The following is a 21,758-nucleotide window of genomic DNA, read 5'->3' as shown; positions in this document are numbered from 1 at the left end:
AATTGTTGATTTATACAGCATGTAAAATTTTTTACTTAACAGATTTTTTTTTATAATAAAAAATAAAAAATAAATTAGCTTTTAATTCTAAGCATGTTTGATATTTTTTTTTAATTACTAATTACGATAGAATATTAAATTATAAACATTGAATAATTTCCGATAATTGATAAGTGTGTTTACTTTGATAAGGTTTTGCAGTGTTTATATTGTATGCTACAATTTCAATTATTTCATTCTACAATACATCATGTGCAGCGGACATGTCATGTTAATTATTTTAATTAACTCTCTGTTTCATGAAAATTTTTCGCTGATACACAGATAATTTTTTTAAATTATTTCTATAAATTTATAAAGAACAAAAATAAATCAAATAATTTCTAAAATTTCAAACTTTTTATAAATATTTCAATCAAATTCCTGAAACTATTTATTTAATTAAATATGATTCTACTGTTTTTAAATCAAGAGAAGTATACTCGAAGTTTTATAAATTATAATTATAATAATAATTACACAAACTGCTAGAATTTTTAGTCCAACTAACTTTTTTACCATATCAATACTGATGAAATAATGCTAAAATAAATTTTAAATGTTTTATTTTCCTCCAATGGAAGTAATCTTATTTACTAAAATTTATTTTCACGTACAAGAATATGTTGGTGGAGAAAAAAAATAAATCATACATGTCTAAACATCTGTGATAGCTTGGATAAATATGTATCACATAAATAATATTTTGAAAGATGATATTCTCGCCCACAGGGCTTATATCAATTTCATCTAAATATGTAATTACAAGATTAATTATATTACTCTGTTCTTTGTGATACTTAATATTTTATTTTTTTTAAAAATGACTCGAATAGAATATAATTTATTATTATTATTATTTATTGAGTAAAAGTAAATTGAATAAAAGGATAAAGTAGTCAACTTGGGAAAGCGATAATATAAATTTATATTAGATTCGTCTGATCTAAAGACATTGTAAGCCAGTGTTTATGTCTTTAAGATACTTATGGATTATTGGCGCGAAATAAACTTATTAAGTATATAAGTGTAATAGAAGTACTACCGATTAAATTAATCGAATGTAAAAAGTAAAAAGTAAAAAGTAAAAAGTAAGCTATCGAAGATATTGTAAATATTTAAAATGGCAATGAACAGTCCGGGTCCATTTACCAATTTAAAGTCTCCAAGGAGTCCTCGACAGCTTCCTCAATTATTCCCATCAATTTTATCGAGTTCTGAGCAACGAAGTCCTAGCGAGCAGTTTCAAAATTTAGGCTGCAAATCACCGAGCACGCCGCGGGTATTTGAATTCCCACCCGAGTACTATCCCGAGACTCCAAATGCCAATTTCGACTTTGAAGATTTTGAAAAAATGTCGAGCTCTCGCAGCAGTCTTTTACCAGAGAGCGATTCTTGCAGTAACGTCCACAGAAGTTCCAGTTTCTACAGTCAAAACTCATCAGGAATGAAAAGCCCGCGAGCTTCCGAGTTAACCAAGTCTCCGGTATTTTTATTCTGCAGCCCAAAGAAAAATTTCGGGAAAACACTGAGCTATCCACCAAAAAGTCCAGCCTCTCCGAGTTCGCTGGGTCCAATTATAAGAAGCAGATCACCCTCCTGTGGGTCATCTCAAAGTTTCAGCCAAAAAAGTCCAAATTCCGCGGATTACAGTCGTCGAAATTCGTGTTTGAACCTTCGGCCTCTAAACTCGCCAAAAACTATTGTTACCTCATCCTCGCGCAGCCCGAGTCCCCGAGCTGCTGATGCTGACAAGTTTGAAGAATGTTTGATCAAAGACCTCGGTGATAAGTTTTACAAAGGAGCAGAAAGTAAGACGGTAAAAAAACAAGACCGAGATAGTCCTCAGAATGCAAGAAATAGATTGGGTAGCGTCCAGCTCAACAAGAGTTATGGTTGCCTGAATGAGGTCACGGAAAAAATCTCAATGAGGTCTGGTGGAAAAAATATTTCACGTCGCTCCACAAGTGATCTTACTGACGCGGCTACAGTTGATGAAAACGAAACTGAAATCACTATACTGTCCAGCCCCAGGCGGAGAGGATCGATGAAAGGAGGTTTAGGTAAAGTATCTTTACAAATAACTTTCCATTACCTGATAAATTCCTCCAATCCTTTATCTATTCTCACAAATCACTAAATAATAATTATTAATTACTTTTTTTTTTTTTATTTTTAGAATATTCATCATTAATTTATGACATTTTATTTTTCTTTTTCACAGTAGCATTTACTATTGATTTTTCCCCCCGTAAAAAAAACAAAAAAAAATAGTTACAAATAAAGTTATAAAAAGGGACATAAATGTTCATGCTATCATTCATTCTTGGACTATTTTGTATTTACTTTTTTTAATTTCTTGAATTTATAAAAAAAGTTGAGATAGTTGTTTGAATTAGGAATCGCCGTTCGTAAAAGCTGAAAAATTTTATTCCAAACATTTTTATTTTTGTTTAAATGCAATGTTCTCAATAGATAACTCACAATAATTAAAAATAAAATTACATAATTATTATTACATTATAAGTGACATTGTAACTATTGATAAAAAACAATTAATTTATGTTCAAGGCTTTGTTGTGTTAATTGCTCGATATATATGGACAAATGGGATGATATATATATATATATATATATATATATATATATATATATATATATATATATATATATATATATATATATATATCTATATATGTTTCTCAAATTACACAGTTAATGTACTGTCATAAAAGAGTCTAATTGATATGAGTTGATGTCATAATTCCATGTACTTCACAATGTGCTTTTAAATTATCATTCTTTTATTCTTCGTTTAACTGAAAGGCTGCCGACGGTCAGGATTTAAATTATCGGAAAAAAAAAAAAAAAAAAAAAAAAACCTGAAATCCGATAATGGTTTATACAGTTGTTAACTCTTGAATCGATTTATTTCATTTGATTTCAACGCAATTTTTGTTCTTGTATGACTTTTCGAATTCGTGCCGTTAAATTTTAGAGACAATAAAATAAAATTTAAATAATAAGTATATCACGGTAAATACCGTGGCTGTATCGGTTAATTAATGTTATTGACTTAGGTGACTCACCCGAGTATTGAAAGTCCCTTTGATTTTAGAATTTCAAACATGGATTGATTAAACATAAGCTATAACTATTGGTGTAACTCTATCTATCTATATTATTCGTATACGTTTCAGCTTATTTGGTATCCAGGCGAGGCTCTCGTGATAGCCAGATTTCGAATATCTCTAATATCAGCAATGAAGATATTGGACCATTGAATTTCAGCGCTTATCCGCGAGGTCGCCAGAGGAGAACTTCTAATTTTCTAGAATTGCCAGGTAAATTTATTATTTTTAAATTATAAAAATTGTTGATTACTCAGCAATAAAAAATTTTAAAATACCAGAAGTACTTATATTACAACCACTGGCATAGATGAATAATTTATAGATGATATTGAACAATCAAGAATTTCAATTCATCAGCAACTCTTGATGTATGAATTTATTGTTTGAATTCCAAGCAGAGCAATCGTGTGAAACGATGCGAACAATTTCAAAGTTTAATTCATTTATTGTCACATTTGTAAATAATTCAAGTTGAAGAAATTAAAAAAAAATGTAGTGTTATTAATTTATATAATTAAAAATTTTAAATGAAATTTATGGAGTTAAATTGTCAACATAATTAAGTTTTTGTCATTTGGGAATTTCTTCAGATACGGGCCGTGATATTTATTAACATTGTTTCGTAAGATATATTATACATTGCAGTGCTTCTATAAATAAATTGTTATTCATTACGTTTAATTGCATTAGATTATATATAACCTAGTTTATGTAATTAACATAAGGAAATTCTGTTGCTCAAAATTTATATTTACAGTAAATAAAAATTATCGATAATTTAATCATTAAGGATATTTCGGGAATATTTTTTAAGTTATAACAATATCGTGAATAATTTCGAATTCCAGGTATCTGATGTTCGATTTCTGTGGTTTCAAACCTGTAATACCGAAATTACCGTAGTAATATTGAATTACGTTCAGTATTTAATTTATTACAGTAAAATGAAAATTGTTGACCGTATTACATTATTTAATTATCGTAGTTATAATTTTCAGCATTAGTATTTTTATTCGTTGACCTCTAAATAGTTGAACAATTAATTTGATAGCAAAACTTTACTTTTTAATTCAACAGTTTGCGACTAATAATATTAATATATTGATTTTATCATTAAATTAAAAGTTTAAAGTATATATATTAACTCGCTTTTTTAGTAGCAATTTTATTAACAATATATTAAAATAAAACATATCCTTTTGGTAGTTTTTTTTCTTGATAGAGCTTAGGGGCTTTGATCCATTGTAAATTTGCTGTTTCAAAGAATAAATGGGGGTCTATAACAAATATGATTTCAAAAAGGTAGAATTCTTTTAAGTATATACGTTGAACAAAAGACTATGAACATGAATGAATATTATATGTATTCTTTTTCATTTTTATTTTATTTTATATTCTTAAAGCACCAATATTATCTTACATAAAGTATAAATAGAGAGCTTTAATAAAAATTCTGTATATTTTTTATTACACTATTTGTTTTTTTTTTTTTTTTTTAAATATTGATTTTTTTTTTCTATCGTCAATTAAAGTTTCATGTTTATTATTATGAATAATAAGTGATCAGAGGTAAAAAGTTAAATTATAAAATTATTAAAATAAAAAATGATTGATTATTAATTTTTGGAATATATATGGGGATTTCAATTGGAGGTCTGACAACATTGAAGACTCTGGGGCATTTAAGAAGATCTATTATCTTCGCTCATCAGTATTCACAGCGTTAAAATCGCTTCTGGCAGCAGTTGGTTTAACAGTGAACAGTTAACGTCGGCTCTTGGATAAATCCCGTCACCAACTCTCTTTTTATATATTATATATATAATATATAAAATATATGTATTCAATTGTGCGTGAGGGATAGAAATCACAAGTAAAGCTTGCAACCTAAAAAGAAATAAGAGAACAATAATAATAATAATAATAATAATAATAATAATAATAATAAGATTTTCATAAGATCAATATTTCGACGGTATTTAAATGTAACCAGAATTCCCAATGCTTTGCATCGTTAAATTTACAGTAATTTTTTTAAATAAAAATATATGCTAAAAAATAAATTGCCACCATCAATTTATTCTTAATCCACTTTATCAGATTTGTTTTTACTATGAATTTTTTAATAATCCGATTTATTATTTATAGTAAAAGTACTGCCGAGTTTTTCAATATTAAACTTTTAAATTATTCAGTTAATAGCGACGCATTTATTAAAGTACTAAAGATCAATCAATAATTTAAATTAGCATATAATTAATTTGTCCAGTAAAGGAAATAAAAAAGTGGCTTAATTATATCTATAGATTGATTAAGTGGGGAATTTCTCTAGGCGATTTAGAGCTGACCGAAGCTGACCTAAAATTGCTGCCGTAAAGTTTACCAATTTCTTGGGTAAGAAACTTTGTCTTTCAAATGTTTCAAAGTCAATTAGTTAAATAATAATAATAAAAAATACTGAAGATAAAAAATACAAACTACGGCCAAGAAAATTTTAATTTACAATTTTCTCTCAATTTTTAGATAATTTATAGGTATACTATTTGGAAAATATTTTAGTATTTTATTTAAAATAAAATTTAGTAATTTATTTATGGTTTTAGTTCCGGATCACATTCGACCTCGTGTCCACAGTTTACCGGAGAAACCATACAACCCACGAGCTGGTGATGATTTGTACAGACTTCGAGCATTCAGTATTACGCATAAAGGTGTTGTCAATCGTGGGGATTCCATTATCTCACGTCGTAGCAGAAGCAACACGTCGGTCAATAGCAGCAGGTAAGTAATTTCGCAACAACTGAAATCCCTTTTATTAGATAACCTGAGATACCTCAAAGTCCCTAAAATCTCGGTCTTAGTCTCTTGATCCATCAGCCGTGAGGTATTTGATGTTTCACTTTTATTTTATTTTTTTTTTTTTTTCCACATATGATCTAGGTCAAACATCAAACTTTACTTTGATATATAATAATCATCGAACCTTCGCTTTCGTCAGAGCAAATATTGTCTCCTTGAGTTTCAATCTACTTTCAAACTGATAGAGATATATATACTCTGTAAAGTAGTAAGAGCATATTGAAATTTTTATAAATATTTAAATTGCCATTATCCTAAATTACATTTATAAAATACCATCTGTTGAAAAAATATTTGCGTTTCAATTAAATATTGAACAATAATTATATTGTTGATAGAAATTAAAAAAATAGTTTATCCGTTAACTGACATTGATTGTCGGGTATTGAGTCTGGAGTAATAAGTGATCGAAGCAAGTAGAAAACTCAAGATCATTCCAAACACTTGAATTGTCAATAGTATTCTCTACATTCTCTATATTTGTGGACGTTCTTGTCAAAGTTAGGAGATTGAGGAAAAACTAAAGGGAACAAAAAACAAAATTTCCCTTAGACATCTCCACACTATTCAATATTGAATCATGCGTGTGTGACAGCCATAAAATAATCATGTCAACTGATCCCTTGAGGCAACTGATACAGGGTTAGAATTATGTGCTATTTTTTTCACAGCAGCTTTTATTTTTCTTTCTTTTAGTCTTTATTGTCATTATCAATTAATGTACTAGGAAATAACTTTTATTATTCACATATTTTATATTATTATTATTATTATTTTTTTTTCTTTTTTCTATTGGGAATTTATGTCCCTGCTCAAGGGAATATGAATTTTATATCTTCTAAATTATATAAAATATTCATGATTTTGCTTGATTACATATTACAATTTGTTTAGCGAATAATTTTAAAATGTTAATTTGGGCTTTTGAAATTTAAATTCTGTTGACAAAATTTACACTCTCAATTTTTCTTCCAAGTTTAACTTAATTAATTTTTTGAAATATATTTTATAATTTAATATAAAAATGTTGATTTACATTTTTTTATATTATATTTAACAATGATAATAACTACTTTAAATAAAGTATTAAAAAAATTTTAAGACTGATGGAAATTTAGTTATAAATATAACCTGCTCCATTACTTAAATGTAATTTGTTAATTTTCTCGGGCATGCTTGAGATTAAAAAATAATCTCAATTCTCCAGAGTACGCTTTTCTTGATTTTTAATAAATTGAAACAGTAAATATAATTTAAGTATTTTTTAGCAGTGAAAATGCAAATTAATTTATCGTAAAAAATTTTTTGCCAGCCAGATATAATATAATGGATAAAAAAAATAAGCTTTTGTTTGTTACATTTTTCAAAAGACTTTTCCCATCTTGAGTCCCTTTGTGGTGAGAGGGTAGAAAAGATAAAGATAAAAATTATTACCTAGTAAAATATAAATGCCACCCGAAACCAAATGAATATTTATAAATAATAAAGTACAAGCCTTGTTTATTTATTTAATACCCGGATCATCATCATCATCATCAACTATTCATTTTATTGTTTCCTAGAATAAATAATCCAGAGATCATTTCTCTAATTACTATCGATAATAATAATGGTTATCCAACTTTTGTCTATTTATATCTTTATAAAAGAATAAAGTTATCGATTAAAAAAAAAAAAAAAAAAAAAAAAAAAAAAAAAAAAAAAAGATTTTATCTATCGGCTAAATAAACATTTATTACACGCAAAACTCATTAAATATTATTCTGTGCAGCAAAAATCGACAACCAATGTATAGGTGTATAAATTAAATTCGGGACATTGTTTATTGGGTTGACCTATCTAACCTAATCTGAAAAAGTTTTTGTCATTTCTCCAGAGTTTTCGAGATTGAAAAAAAGTTTCTCCGACTTGGTGATAATAAACGCCGCCGGATAATAAAATAAGTTCAATCTAGTCGTCAGAGTTCGACCGATTGAGCTGATAAATAATTCTTTCGCTTCCACTCTCAGAACTTCCGGATACCTACAAGTTTAAGGTATTCTATCGTGTATCTAGATTGACTAACTTCAACAGTCAGTTCATATAAAATGTATACTTTTAATAGTTTTAATTCAGATATTTTTTTTTTATCATATACGATTTTATTCTGTTCCCTGATGCCTAAATAGAGTAGTCATTTTTCCATATCATTTCAAATAGAGATACAAATGATATGTGGTTGAGTAATAACCAATTTTGTTTCCATGATGGTAGGGTTGCCACAATAAAACTTATTCCTAATTATTATAACCAAAAAGTGAAATTTATGTTGGATTATACTCAATAAAATATTGTTAAGACTTCAAATAAACAATTGAGCAATATATTTTTATTTATTTAATTTAATATAACAGTAAGTATATAAAAAATTAATTTTAATTTAAATAATAATTAAAAATAATGGCACTCTACAAAATAATTTAAATTTATATGAGACCCAATAAAAACGACAAGTACTTATAGTAAAGAATGATGAATAAGTATTTGTTATTTGGCGAAGTTTTAAATTTTTGGAGGAATGCCAAATATTTATCGTATTACTCATGGCTTCAATATTGTTTTTCTACCATTTTTTTTTCTTTTTCTTCATTCTTTTCTTCGATTTTTTTTTAAATCCACACACACATACAAACGTATATATATATATATATATATATATATATATATATATATATATATATATATATATATATATATATATTTTTATCAATACATGCCCGAGGCGCAGAGCCGAAGATGCCAGTGTCAGTTATTTTGGTAATCCCACGAACAGATGATTGACCGTGAGTCGGTGATCTTGCGTTTTTTTTTTTTCTTATTAAATTTATTTCCTTTGTAGTTTATAAATAAACGAGACTAGTTGTAACGAAATATCGATGTGATATAAGCTTTTCATTGATATCTAATATCTTGCAAGGATTAAAAATAAATTTTTATCAAATCACTTAATTTGATGATTAAACAAGACAGGATATTAAAGGATAATCAACTCTAGATGAAATAAGTATCAGAGTTTTTTCCGAGATAACTATTGAATTTCCGAGGGATCAGCTCAAGTGGAAGGTGAAACACTAAAAAAACTCTTTGAAGATATTACCCGTGGATTTTTTTTTTTCACAATTACCAATAAACGTGTATTTGCTCTAGATATCATTCAATAAAGTACCAATTTTAGTCGTTTTCAGTTGAATGTGTTGGTGTGTGCGATATATATATATATATATATATATATATATATATATAGAGAGAGAGAGAGAGCTTTGATTACTCCGGGAAAGCGAAATTCTGTATAATGGTGCTTTTCGAGTTGCTGTATTTTTTTTTTTTTTTTTTTTTTTTTTTTTCCCAATAGAATATTTGTACAGAGGAAAATTAAAAAAAGAACCAATGAAATGATTTCGAATTTTCCGCAAGTATCAGATGTAATTGCTCATCATTATTCAGCTTTTGTAAAATGTAAAATTATTATTATTATTAGTAATGTTATGAATAGATGAATTTGTATTATGCATCTTCAATGTACTCAATTTCTTCTTCAACTTCAACGGATCTGTGAGATTTCATAGATGAAGTCGTAACAGATTTAACGCTGGTAGATGACTCGATAACTTTTTTAGTCTGAACGCTCTGCACAGACTTTGATGATGTTACTGATGACATCGCCGAGCTGATGTTCATGTTAGACGATTGTTCCAATAAGCTGGTCGCGGTGTCATTTACTGAAAATACAAATAATGTAAATTAAATTGCTGGTAAGATGTATAAATCTTCTGTAATAATAAATATTATTGGACTTTATCCATAAACAAAATTATGTGTCGACTGTTGGATTGATTTAAAAAAAAAAAAAAAAAAAAAAAAAAAAAAAAAAAATTCTTGAGCTGACTGATGGTGAAATTTATTTTAATTGAAAGAAGCTTTTCACAACTACGAAATAATTGCATTAAAAAAGTTGGTTTAATACCCTATGTTTTTTTCATTTTTTACAATATTTTATTCTACCAAAAGGTTTTCTGGCGCCGTTACTGATTTTAAAGATATAATTTATATAAAATTAATGTTTTTCATTACAAGTGGCTTCTTGATGTATATATTTGAAAAAAAGATACCAATTTAATTTTTTTTATTCAATTGAAGTAAAATCTTTAATAGAAGTATTAGAAAAAAATTTTTAATTAAAATAAAATAAAAAAAAAAAATATCCAACAGCACAGTTTTTGTATAATTGATTCGAATAATTTATAAATTCACTCACAATAACGTTCAATAAATAATTATAAAATGATGACTTACCGTTGGCAACTTCCATTTTTACTCTACGTATAAATAAAAAGCTCACAAAAGGATGAACTGACAGTAAAGAGATTGAGCTTAAGAGTGAAGAGTGGAATTACCGAGAGTGGTTGAGTTATTCTAATCTGAACGAACGGAGATGAGTACAAAAGCTGGGGGAAATGAGAGTCACGTGTTTAGAGTACAAGAGGGGCTGTCTGATGACTCCTTTTATATTTTTCGCTGCCAAAAGATATTCGTGGAATTCAAACATTCCTCGCAATTCTATAACACATATAATAACTCTTTAATGTTAAGCTTCCTATTTATTATTACACCCACCTATTTTATTGCTTTTCAAATTAAACAATAATTACATATCAAATTTTAATTAATCATTGAGATATTAAAAATATAATATTATTTATTTGGAGACATAAATGTTGATATTGACGGAGAAAACATTTAAATTCAATTAATAGTAAAATAGAGTGACATGAAAAGTTTTTGCTCTTTCATACGACGAGTTAAAAGGAAAGTTTGCGGTGTATATAAAGAGATATAAATCTTTTATGACTGGAATAGATAATGTATTCAATATTATACCACTAGAATTTTTTTTTTTTTCAATAACACTTTATAGCATTTTTAACGGAAAAATGTGATTGAAATTTTTTTAACCGTTTTTAAATTCAACAAATTAATTAACAATTATTGTTTTCAATAGTTGAAAAAAAAAAAAAAAAAAAATAAAATAAAATTTTTTTATGGAAAAAAAAAGTTGCAGTAAAATTTTAAATACTCAAGAGGTGGCTTTGGAAGTTTCGAAACGTTCCATTCGGTATTCATTTGATCTAAAACGTGACCTAGTTACAATACGAGACCAATGGAAAGTATTTTTTTCCCTCAAGCACAAAAATAAAATAGTTAATTTGGCGGTATAGTTTTTTTTTACGATTCCAGCGGTTGTCATTATATATGTGCATATATAGAAAGGGTGATAACTTTATTATATTACAATTACAAATACGAGAATGGATATAGAGAATTTCAAAAATGTATGAGCTATATATATTATAAGATATAGTTTGATATTAGTAAGCTATGTCGTTGATTGACGTTACGATTCTATGATTCTCGGGCTAATGCAGCATCATCAGTGATTCATCTGTATTTATGATTACGGATTTAACTTTTTAGATTCAGAATAAAAAACAATTGTGGATTACAGCCAAAAATTTATTTTATTTATAAAATATCTTTAAATTAATTAAATTAATATCAAGCGCGATAATAAAAAATAATATAGCAATTTATAATCCATCAATCTCAGACGCTTTTTTCTGACTCGTCTGGTTTTTTTTTGGCCACTCTATTTTTTTCTGCGAATCAACTACGTACCAGACAAATCTTACACACTGATATTAAAATAAACAATGACATGGTATGTGAAAATTCTTTTAGTCTTATTAATAATAGTGAAAAATGTTTTTAAATTTCATAATATACATTAAAAAGACTTAAATTTTTTAGTTTTTAATATTGTTAATAAAAAATTCATCTCGGCGTGTAATATTTATCGTATAATATAGTGCAAGCTCAATACGACTCAGCTAAACGTGAAATATATCATTTCACACTGCTCTACTTTTGATAAGATATCAGATTGAAAGGGCTCTTATAGGTTCATTAATTTTCTCGATACTTAATAGAGCGATAATTTTGTAAAGATTATAATTGGTGGAAAAGGGAGGCTAAATTTTTTTTTTTTTTTTTTTTTTTTTTTTTTTTTGTATGATACTTATAAATTTATCAGAAACTATATCAACCCTATTATCATGTATCCTCATCCTGGTACTGACCGTACTAGGATTTATGAATAGTTGGAAGGGATATTGGTAATTAATGAGAATTAATTATATTTTATAATCATTGAAATGGGTTTAAAAATATTCGATACTTAAAATTTAATAACTTTGTTATACCTGACCAGAAAAAAAAAATATTGTAAAATAAAAAAAGCTCTGATATAGAAATAGATGGAATAAATATTGGAAACAAAACTTTTATGGAAATAAATTTTTTTTTTTTTTTTTTTTTTCAATAATCTATCAACGATATCGCATCAAAGGTCTAACAATCGATAAAGTTTAATCAGTTTTTTTATTAAATTGATTAAAATCTTATTGTTACTTTCTTTCAAAGAATTTTTTAGTTGATAAATAAAAAAAAAAAAAAAAAAAATGATAATTTGTGTTTCAGAAATAGTAATGTGTCTGGTGAAAGATCACCGTTTGAAGGATCCTGCTGCAGCGGGCAAGGGGCTGTGTGTGATAGTACTGAAAGTGAAGCCGAAGAAATTTCTAAGTACAGGGTAGTGTTACTCGGGGATTCCGGGGTTGGTAAAACCGCGTTAGTTTCACAATTCATGACAAGTGAATACATGAATACTTATGATGCGAGTCTAGGTAAGATAAACATTCTAATTAATTATTATTATCGCCTTTATTATTAATTTAAATATTTTGCATAAACCATAAATAAACCAAGCTTGTATTAATTCTTTTTCAACTTTAAATACAGTAATAGGATTTATATTTACTTTACAAAGGGTGACTTTATACAAAAATAAATGTAAACTTTTCATACTCTTGGTAAAAAAAAATTGGTTTAAAAACTTTTCACGACCTCGGTGCTTTGAAGTAGTAGCTTAAATAAAAAAAAAAAAAAAAAAAAAAAAAAGAAAAAAAGAAAAGCTCACAAGAAGTAGTCAGCGCATTTCAATGAATTTACCGAGTGATGCGAGGTCTTACAGAACTCGAGTATATTTACATTATTATTCATACATAAATTCTTCAATGTAATTGGTATGTGCAGTATTCCACGTGCATAGATATACATATAGTATAACTCTACCCCTTGCAATTTCTGAGCTTGTTGTACATGGATGAAAAATTTTAGTAATGAGGAGGTGCTCTTTGGCTAAAATATATTGTTATTTTTAATTAAATTTATTGTAAATGCTTTTTCACTTAAAATTTTTTAAAAGTAAAACTTTGATCAATTTGATCTGATGACATTCATTCTCTAACTCTTGTTGCAAATAAATGTTGCAAATAAAATCTATTCATTTGTATCAAACGAACAAGAGGGAAAGAGATTAAATGTCGAAGAGCGTAGAGAATTACAATGTAAAAACGTATTTAAGAGTTCCATTCCATCGATGTAACTTTATCGACTCACAATCAATAAGTAATTTATCATAGGTATTCAGGATATTACAATGGGATTTTTTTTTTTTTTTTTTTTTTTTTTTTTAATAAATATATTTGCGATATAGTACATCTATTCTGTAAAATCAATATGATTTAAATGTCAGCCTTTTATTTACACTAACTTAAATTTATAAATAATCGAAAGATCTGACAAATATTGCGCAATAAATAAAACATTATTCAAAGCTCCAATCAGATTGTATATTTTCATTTTGCCAATTTCTATATCTATAATTAGCTCGTTAATTAATTTAATTATAATTGTCCTCTGAAAATATAATTATCATTTAAATGACTTTTTTCCGGCAACATAAATTTATTACTAATAAAAATGATTGCCGGATTAAATTAAATAAATTTCGCGTGAAAATCTAAAATTCTATTGTTCTAAAAGATTTGCAGAATTTCTGGCTTTACATTTTTGTATGCAAAGCATCGTAGGTATAGTTACGTAGGTAGATTGAGAAAATTAATTTAATAATAACACGTCCAACCGTTGAGAGAATGCTGTTCTGTTCATTTGCAGTACATCAACAGCACAAGAATTATTTTTACAAAGTTAAAAATTGTGATTGACAGATCAATTTTTATTCCAAGTCAGAGATTAAACATTTTATTTTTTCTACTTTTACGTTAATATTATAAAAGACTTTACGTCAAGTTTCTTGGTTCTATTGTACTTGGATTATTTTAAGTGTTTTGTATTTTTAATTACCTCAAGATAAAAATATTAAATAAATATTATTGTAACCTTTGATATTTTCACAAAGTTTTAAATTAAAAAATTTTATAATTTTAATTATTATTGTAGAGGTATTAGAGAATTATTTTATTTTGTTTTTTATAATAATCGGTATTAAAAGCTCATTACAATATGTATAACCATACACAATGAAATTTCTATTTTAGAACAAAAGGCTACCTTCCAAGGTAGCCTGATAATAGTAAAATTATTCAGATTTAATGGGATAGAATTAATCACAAAAATTCCTCTTCTTGTAGGACAAATAAAAAAAAATAAAAAAGAAAACATTTGTTTAGTACATCACTAATAACATTATATGAGAAATTTCTACTAACAATGATAGTGAGGTTGATGTAATTACAAAGGAAGCTTTCCTATCCTGGACTATATACCCTGTACAAAAGGCTGTTCAACCCCCTTTCTCTTCTCCTTCTCCTTTCATCAATAGTAAAGCACACAACTGCGGGTTGGTTGTATGCACAGTATGTGCTAATGGAAAATTCATGTTCATTTTATGTACTAAATTGTTTTGATACCAAAATCAGACGTAAATATATTCAACAAGGGAATTTATAAAAAAAAAAAAAAATTTATCTCCTCGATCATCAGTTATTTTTTTTTTGACTTTAATAATTTTTATCATTACAGATGATGAATTTGGAGAAAAAACAGTATCTATTCTTCTGGATGGCGAGGAATCTGAAATTATATTTATTGACCATCCTCACGTGGAAATGAGTGTGAGTATTTTATTTTATTTTATTTTATTAATAGTTATATTGTTGATTAATTTAACGATGCATTTACTAGTATTATAGTGATGAGTGACAAGGTAAATTTATAATTAATTTATTAGCAGATGGGGAGATATATATATATATATATATATATATATATATATATATATATATATATATATATATATATTATAGTACATAGAGGTGAAGACAACTCTTGAGTTGATCAAAAGAGAAGGGTTGAAATTGTCTTTTAATAACTTTAAATTAAAAAGTATCGAAGCAATTTCAGGAATTTGGAAAATATGTATAAATATTTACTGATAAATGAATTAATTTATAATTTAATTTTTTTTTTTTTTTTTTTTTTTCTTTCTTTGAAAGTAATAATCGAGTTTTCAGTTTATATATAAATTCCTTTTTCTTTGATGATGTTACAGTTGGAAAATTCATTGACTACATACGATCCGGATGCGTGTGTGGTTGTCTATTCAGTTGTATCGCGTCCAAGTTTTCAAGTAGCTGAAGATATGCTAAATTACCTCTGGCGTGAGCATTATACTCAAGATCGATCTGTCATTGTTGTCGGTAATAAATCTGATCTCGCTAGAAGCCGCTGCATTGACGCTAATGGTAATTTATTGTAAAAATAATAGCTATCGTTGTCCGATAATAATTTCAGACAATTATTTATTTTATTTGAATTAATATGTTTAAAGAGGGTAAACAATTGGCAACATCACGGGAATGCAAGTTCATCGAAACTTCAAGTGGAATTCAACACAATGTCGATGAATTACTTGTTGGAATACTTAAGCAAATTCGCTTGAGAGAGACGCGAGATAAAAAATTACGGAGACGGGGCAGTAAAAGTAAAATGCTTACCAAGTTACACGGCAGTAAAACTGCCCTTAGTCTTAATCTGGCCCGTGAAATTTTAAACAAAATGTGTATAAATGACAGCAAAAGTAAAAGTTGTGAAAATTTACACGTATTATAATTATTCAAATTAAAACATATCTCTCATTAACTTTTTCTCTTACATGTTTTATAGTTAATAAATATTTATATAATTATTCAAATATTTTTGTCAGAACTAGTGAATACATTATAATATTTGATCTAATGCCGTGACTTGATTTTATTTATAGTAATAATCATTAATTTTTAATAATTAACTCAACAATATTTTAAACTTGAAAAATTAATCAACAGCTTGATTAATTGATGCGATAGTAATTGATTGTCTTTTATATTATCAAAATTTTAATTAAATTTTCGTTAATAATCAAATCACTATAATGAAGATTAGGATTAAGTAAATTAATTTCTGAATAGGGAAATAAATTCTTACAATGTTTTTTCCCTGAATTTTTATCAATCGGAAATAAATTTATACAAATTTATTTTTTACATTTTACAATAATGTAAATAAATATAAAACAAATCACTGGCGCACTATCACTCTGTTTAAACCTGGAAGTAAAAAATTTTATCTTCCGGAAAATAAATACTAAATTTTTTTTTAAAACCTTTGAATTAATGATTTTTTAAATTAATAATATATTATTAAAGTATTAGAATAGTTAAATGTATGTTGAAAGTGGTAAATATTTTATAAACTGACCAAGATATAATTTAAAAAAAATCTAAAGCTTCTTATCTTGCTCTTCTTATAATAAGCTACAGTCAATTTTTTTCTTCCAGAATATTAATTTTTTTTTATAAAAAAATAATTTCGACTTTATTAAAAAGCCTATTTGTAAAGTGACTTAAAAAAAAAAAACTAAATTAGCTAATTTAAATTTTATTGTTTTATATTATTATAAAACACTGTAATATACACTTTTTTACTGTCATGTGTAAATACTTAAGCTAAACTAAAATATTTTATAATTTTAAAAATTTTTTAAATTTCAAAAAAATGTCTTGTAAGTGAAGAAACAGTCAAGTAGCCGCGGCCTAACTATGTTTAAGCAACAACAAAAAATGTAGTAAACTCTTAAAATAATATTATTGCATGGTCTAATTATTGATAGTGACTAACAAAATTTATCTGTGAGAATTAGTAGACTATCGATTAAAAGATTAAAGTGGATAAAGTCTAAAGACAAAATTTTCAAAGACAAAGCATTTATTTTTAGTTATATTATAATTGAGTAGTCTTGTGTAACCAATATGTAAATGTATTTGGATAAACATCATTAAACTATTATTAAAGTGTCAATTTAAAATGGTAAGAGTGATATAAAAAAAAAAAAAAAAAATACTTGATAAAAAAAAACATATCCTTATGTTCTAAAATATTTAATCGAATATTGCCAATTAATATCTAAGTAAATAAATTATGTCTATGAAATTTTTATTAAATTAAATTAATTTAATGTTTAAAGTACAAAAGTGTATTGTAAATTAATTTTTATTGCAATAATTTATTGACTTACAGTGAGTCCTTTAATTGAAAATAATTAAATTTTAGTGAAAATGTTTATTGGCACTGCCTTTGGCATACTCGAAGCTTTAATTAATAACAGAGAAAATGAAAAATTTATTGAAAAATAAATAGTATTATATTTATATTACATGTTAAAAATATAAGTCAAGAAATTTGGATTGTTAATCAAATGGGGATTATTGATGATACTGTTCGATATTAGTATATGTCATGCCTGTGTGTGTACTTTGATGTTATAAATTAAATAAAGACTAAATTTTCATCTAAATTTAAGGTAAAAAACTACTCAACTACTATTTTTATAAATATATTATTCAATAACATCGTCAAATCATATTCAATGTCTAAAGAACTGTCACTCGTTTTTTATGTTGGTCTTTTAATGAAAATTAGTAAATGTGAGATAAATATTGTATTTATAATCTAATTAATTTATTATTGTTTTTTTAATAACTCTAATAAATTTGTTTAATCTAAAATTTATATAAAATTTCAAAATTTAAAAGCAATTCAATTTACTCCAGATTAATAAAACATCTGCAATATATAGAGATTATATTTTATGGAAAAAAAAAAATAGTTACATAAAATATTTTGTAAAACTTTTTATCACTTTAAAAATCCAAAATTATAAAACTTATTTTATTTATTTATTTTTTTTTTTTTTTTTTTTTTTTTTTTTTTTTTTTATATATTAACACAATAAAAACACTTAACACACATTAATCACTGTCACACCAACTGTTTTTATCTACGAACGTAAAGGTTAGTTTTTATCCTCAACTGTAAAAAAGCGGCGCTACAAAATTATTTTACCAACTTGTGGAAAGGCACTGGGTTGTTTTTTTTCTAAACGATCATGTACATTGATGTCCACAATATGACAGCTTAGTTAATTAATATTGTGATAAAACATTTTACGATTACTATTGTGTTATATTATTACATTTTTACTCTATTATTCAACAATAATTAACATTAAGTTGTTTCAACTGTTTTTAGTTCGGATTTATAACACTCGTGGCGTCACTTTTCAACAGCTGACAGTGATCTAATTAGATTCGTAGTTTATACGTCACGTAATTGCAATTTTCAATCCATCATTTACCGTAATGTTTACTAAACTTACTATTTACTTTTGCATTATAAATTATAGTAATAAGATTTTATTTATTTTCCATAGCTAACCTTATAATTTCGTTTTCAAGTACAATCATTTTCTTTTATTATTATCTTTAGAATTTAATTTACTCACCAGTATATGGATTTTGTATTTTATTGTTTTAAGTTAACAATAAGTTTAAGATATTTTTGTAATAAGTGTATTTTAAAACGTGTAAAGTGATAAAGAGTATATAAACATGGCATCCTTGAATAGAGGTGTTTCAGGTACTGATTTTCGAAATGCTCATGCTGATGAAAGGGTAATTTATAGAAAAATCATTTTTTTTTTTTAAAATAATTATATTATTTTGAATTGGATTTTTAATTTTTTTTTTTTTTAATTTTTTTTTTTTTTTTTTTTTTTTTTTATACAGGAAACTCTTTTGGAGCATGATAGTGAGCCGGATGAAGATATGATTTTCAAGTAAGTTTTTATCACAATCTATTGTTCTTGTCCATATGGATTGGATTTGTCAATAAATAAATAACTTATGAATTATAAAAAATGTTTTGTTGATATATAAATTGCAATTGAAAACAAATATTTCAATCCACGTGAATTTATTTTCACTTGTCAGAATTGCAAAAATTATTATTTTTTTTTTTTATATTTTTAATTAAACAAAAATTAATGCACTTCGAGGATTTTTCAACATTTCATCCGGTTAATGCAAGTTTTATTTAAAATTTTCATGAGTTTTTAATTAATACATAATTACGTATAGAATTTTTTCTGTTTAATGAGTGTATTTGTAATTAGTGAATTTGAATAAAATAGATGTGATTGAAAATGAATTTGATTGTTGATCATTAATTCAACGTAATACAATAAAATGTATTGAGTGGAAGTTATTAATTAATAATCAGTACTCGCATATGATTTATCGAGGATAGATTTATTTATTTTAATTTTTTAATATTAATTTTATTAAGCCTTCCTTTTTATCAATTAAAAAAAAAAAAAAAATATTAAATAACAAAAATTGTGAACTTTTAAAATTAAAGAGATGGAATTCCGTGAAGTACAGCTATTCAGCGTAAAAATTAAATTTTAGTTTTTTCATAGAATAAAAAAAATAAAAACTAACTGAAAACATCTTAACTGCAAAGTTGGTTGAGTAAAGCAATAACTTTTTCAACAGAAAGTTTTAAAAATTTACCGAAGATTGTCTCAAGGTGTCTCTATAATTTGAGGTGCTTTGCTGCAAGATAATTATAATTTATAAACTTGTCTGTTTTTGAGACTATGCAATTATAGGATCTTCAAGTAATAAATTCTTCAGGGCACAAACTAATTTTTTGCAACAGAAACTCCATTTATATTTTACAAAAAATTGACATCTCAAGCTAAAAACGTACAGATAATTTTAAATGATTTATTTACCACATCCGTTATTCAGCTTAGAGTAAAAATAATCGTAAAACAATTTCGATACATCCAGATAAAAAATGAATAATTATTTTATTTGTAGTCGCTCCAGCATATCTGATGACGATGAAATCAAAGTTCACAAAAAAATCGATAGGTATTTATTTATTTATTTTATTATTAAAAAAAAAAAAAAAAAAAAAAGAATTGAAAATTTTTAATGATTGCTTGATTTTTTATTTATAAAAAGCGTAAGAATACAAATACGTGAAGTGACTGATGTAATGCGTGATAACGTACAAAAAGTATTAGAAAGGGGAGAACGATTAGAGGACTTGCAATTAGCGAGTGATCAATTGAATTTTGCTGGTAATGAATTCCGCGATGCAGCTCGACGAGCACAACGTAGAGCGTGGTTACAAAATATTAAGTCTCGAGTAATTATTATTGGAATTACCGTGATTGCTATCATATGTATTATAGGTGAGTTAATTATTCAAATAATTGTTTTATTTTTTCGCTTTTAAGACTCAACATTGATTATTATTTATTGTTTGCTAAATGTTTTACTTTGTGTTTTTATTTTATTATTTTGCATCTGGGCTCACGATTCTAGCTTTTATTTATGTTATTATCACAGTTAGATCATTGTGTAATATTTTCAGTTCTAGACGTCGTGGTGCTTTATCTGGTTCTCAAATAATTATCACATTCTGGCAAAATCTCTTGCGAATACGAAATTAAGGTATTTGAGTTATATCATTCCCAATGCTTTTTATTTATTATTTTATTTTAAATCTGCCAATATATATATATATATATATATATATATATATATATATATATATATATATATATATATATATATATATATATATATATATATATATATATATATATATATATCTATATAGTACATTCAGCGACTTTACCTTTTATTCATATATCTATAGAATAGCCTGTTGATAACACTTTGCACTCATTGACTTACCCAATGGCGTCCAAGTTTTATTTTATTTTTAATTTTGCTTTAGAAAATTTTTTATCATTCAAATTTTTTAATTATTACTCATTTTATCAATTATTTATAGCGATAGTAAACAATAAAATTATATAATTTAACGAGTATTTAATTATAATCATTTATAACTTAAAAATAGAGTCAATTTTTATCATTTAATATATTTAAAAAAATTATCAGCTCAACAGCTGGTATAAAAATACTCAAATATCTTAATTTTATAATAAAATAAAATAATTTAATTATTTGTTAATAAAATTATTTTTAAAAATTTTTCAGTGCCTATTATTATAGCAACTACTCGTAATTAAGAAATCATATTTATCTGGATCATTGGAAATGGATTATCCGATAACCCATCAGTCTGTGTATTAAAAATTTTTTACTTATTTACACACTTATAAATTTAAAAAATGTACATAGTTTACAGTTGTGTAATTTAATTAATTAAAAAATATTTTTTCATAAATGTACTGTCTGTTTAAATTTATTTAAAAATTATAATTATTACAATGGAGCCGCATGAGTGTGAAAAAAATTAAAATAAAAAAAAAAAAAATGATAAAAGTTTAATCGTAAAATAACGCAGGAGAATTGGATGATCGCGACGCCCATGTCTCCTTAATAACGAGCATTCATTGTGCCTCTG

General features: G+C 25.7%; 2 protein-coding genes across 3 annotated transcripts; both read left to right on the top strand.

Moving 5' to 3' along the window:
- Positions 1-1,080: 1,080 nt before the first annotated feature.
- On the top strand, positions 1,081-18,264 carry LOC141530053 (uncharacterized). The gene is made up of 7 exons (XM_074246910.1): positions 1,081-2,102; positions 3,240-3,383; positions 5,777-5,954; positions 12,606-12,811; positions 15,012-15,103; positions 15,541-15,733; positions 15,820-18,264. The coding sequence occupies exons 1-7, from the start codon at positions 1,163-1,165 to the stop codon at positions 16,098-16,100; spliced, it is 2,034 nt and encodes a 677-aa protein (XP_074103011.1). The 5' UTR covers positions 1,081-1,162; the 3' UTR covers positions 16,101-18,264.
- A 139-nt stretch (positions 18,265-18,403) lies between these two features.
- On the top strand, positions 18,404-21,578 carry LOC141530055 (vesicle-associated membrane protein 3). Of its 2 annotated transcripts, XM_074246912.1 has the most exons (6): positions 18,404-18,979; positions 19,094-19,143; positions 20,192-20,245; positions 20,339-20,571; positions 20,754-20,833; positions 21,389-21,578. In XM_074246912.1, exons 1-5 carry the CDS (start codon positions 18,917-18,919, stop codon positions 20,789-20,791), a joined length of 438 nt encoding a protein of 145 aa, XP_074103013.1. In that variant the 5' UTR covers positions 18,404-18,916; the 3' UTR covers positions 20,792-20,833; positions 21,389-21,578. The 2 variants fall into 2 exon arrangements, with proteins under 2 accessions (XP_074103013.1, XP_074103014.1); XM_074246913.1 differs by lacking the exon at positions 20,754-20,833.
- The last annotated feature ends 180 nt before the right edge of the window (positions 21,579-21,758 follow it).

Source organism: Cotesia typhae, unplaced genomic scaffold (genome assembly GCF_013202065.1).
Source record: "Cotesia typhae breed Kobodo isofemale line unplaced genomic scaffold, CoteBio_Ctyphae contig_48, whole genome shotgun sequence".
Classification (NCBI taxonomy): domain Eukaryota; kingdom Metazoa; phylum Arthropoda; class Insecta; order Hymenoptera; family Braconidae; genus Cotesia; species Cotesia typhae.
This window is presented reverse-complemented; position numbering and strand designations above follow the sequence as displayed.

Coding starts and splice junctions, on each gene's coding strand:
- LOC141530055 (XM_074246912.1), top strand. CDS start 18,917: ATGGCATCCTTGAATAGAGGTGTTTCAGGTACTGATTTTCGAAATGCT. Junction 19,144..20,191: donor GATGAAGATATGATTTTCAA/GTAAGTTTTTAT, acceptor TTTTATTTGTAG/TCGCTCCAGCATATCTGATG. Junction 20,572..20,753: donor TGCTATCATATGTATTATAG/GTGAGTTAATTA, acceptor TAATATTTTCAG/TTCTAGACGTCGTGGTGCTT.
- LOC141530053 (XM_074246910.1), top strand. CDS start 1,163: ATGGCAATGAACAGTCCGGGTCCATTTACCAATTTAAAGTCTCCAAGG. Junction 2,103..3,239: donor ATCGATGAAAGGAGGTTTAG/GTAAAGTATCTT, acceptor TATACGTTTCAG/CTTATTTGGTATCCAGGCGA. Junction 5,955..12,605: donor ACGTCGGTCAATAGCAGCAG/GTAAGTAATTTC, acceptor TTTGTGTTTCAG/AAATAGTAATGTGTCTGGTG.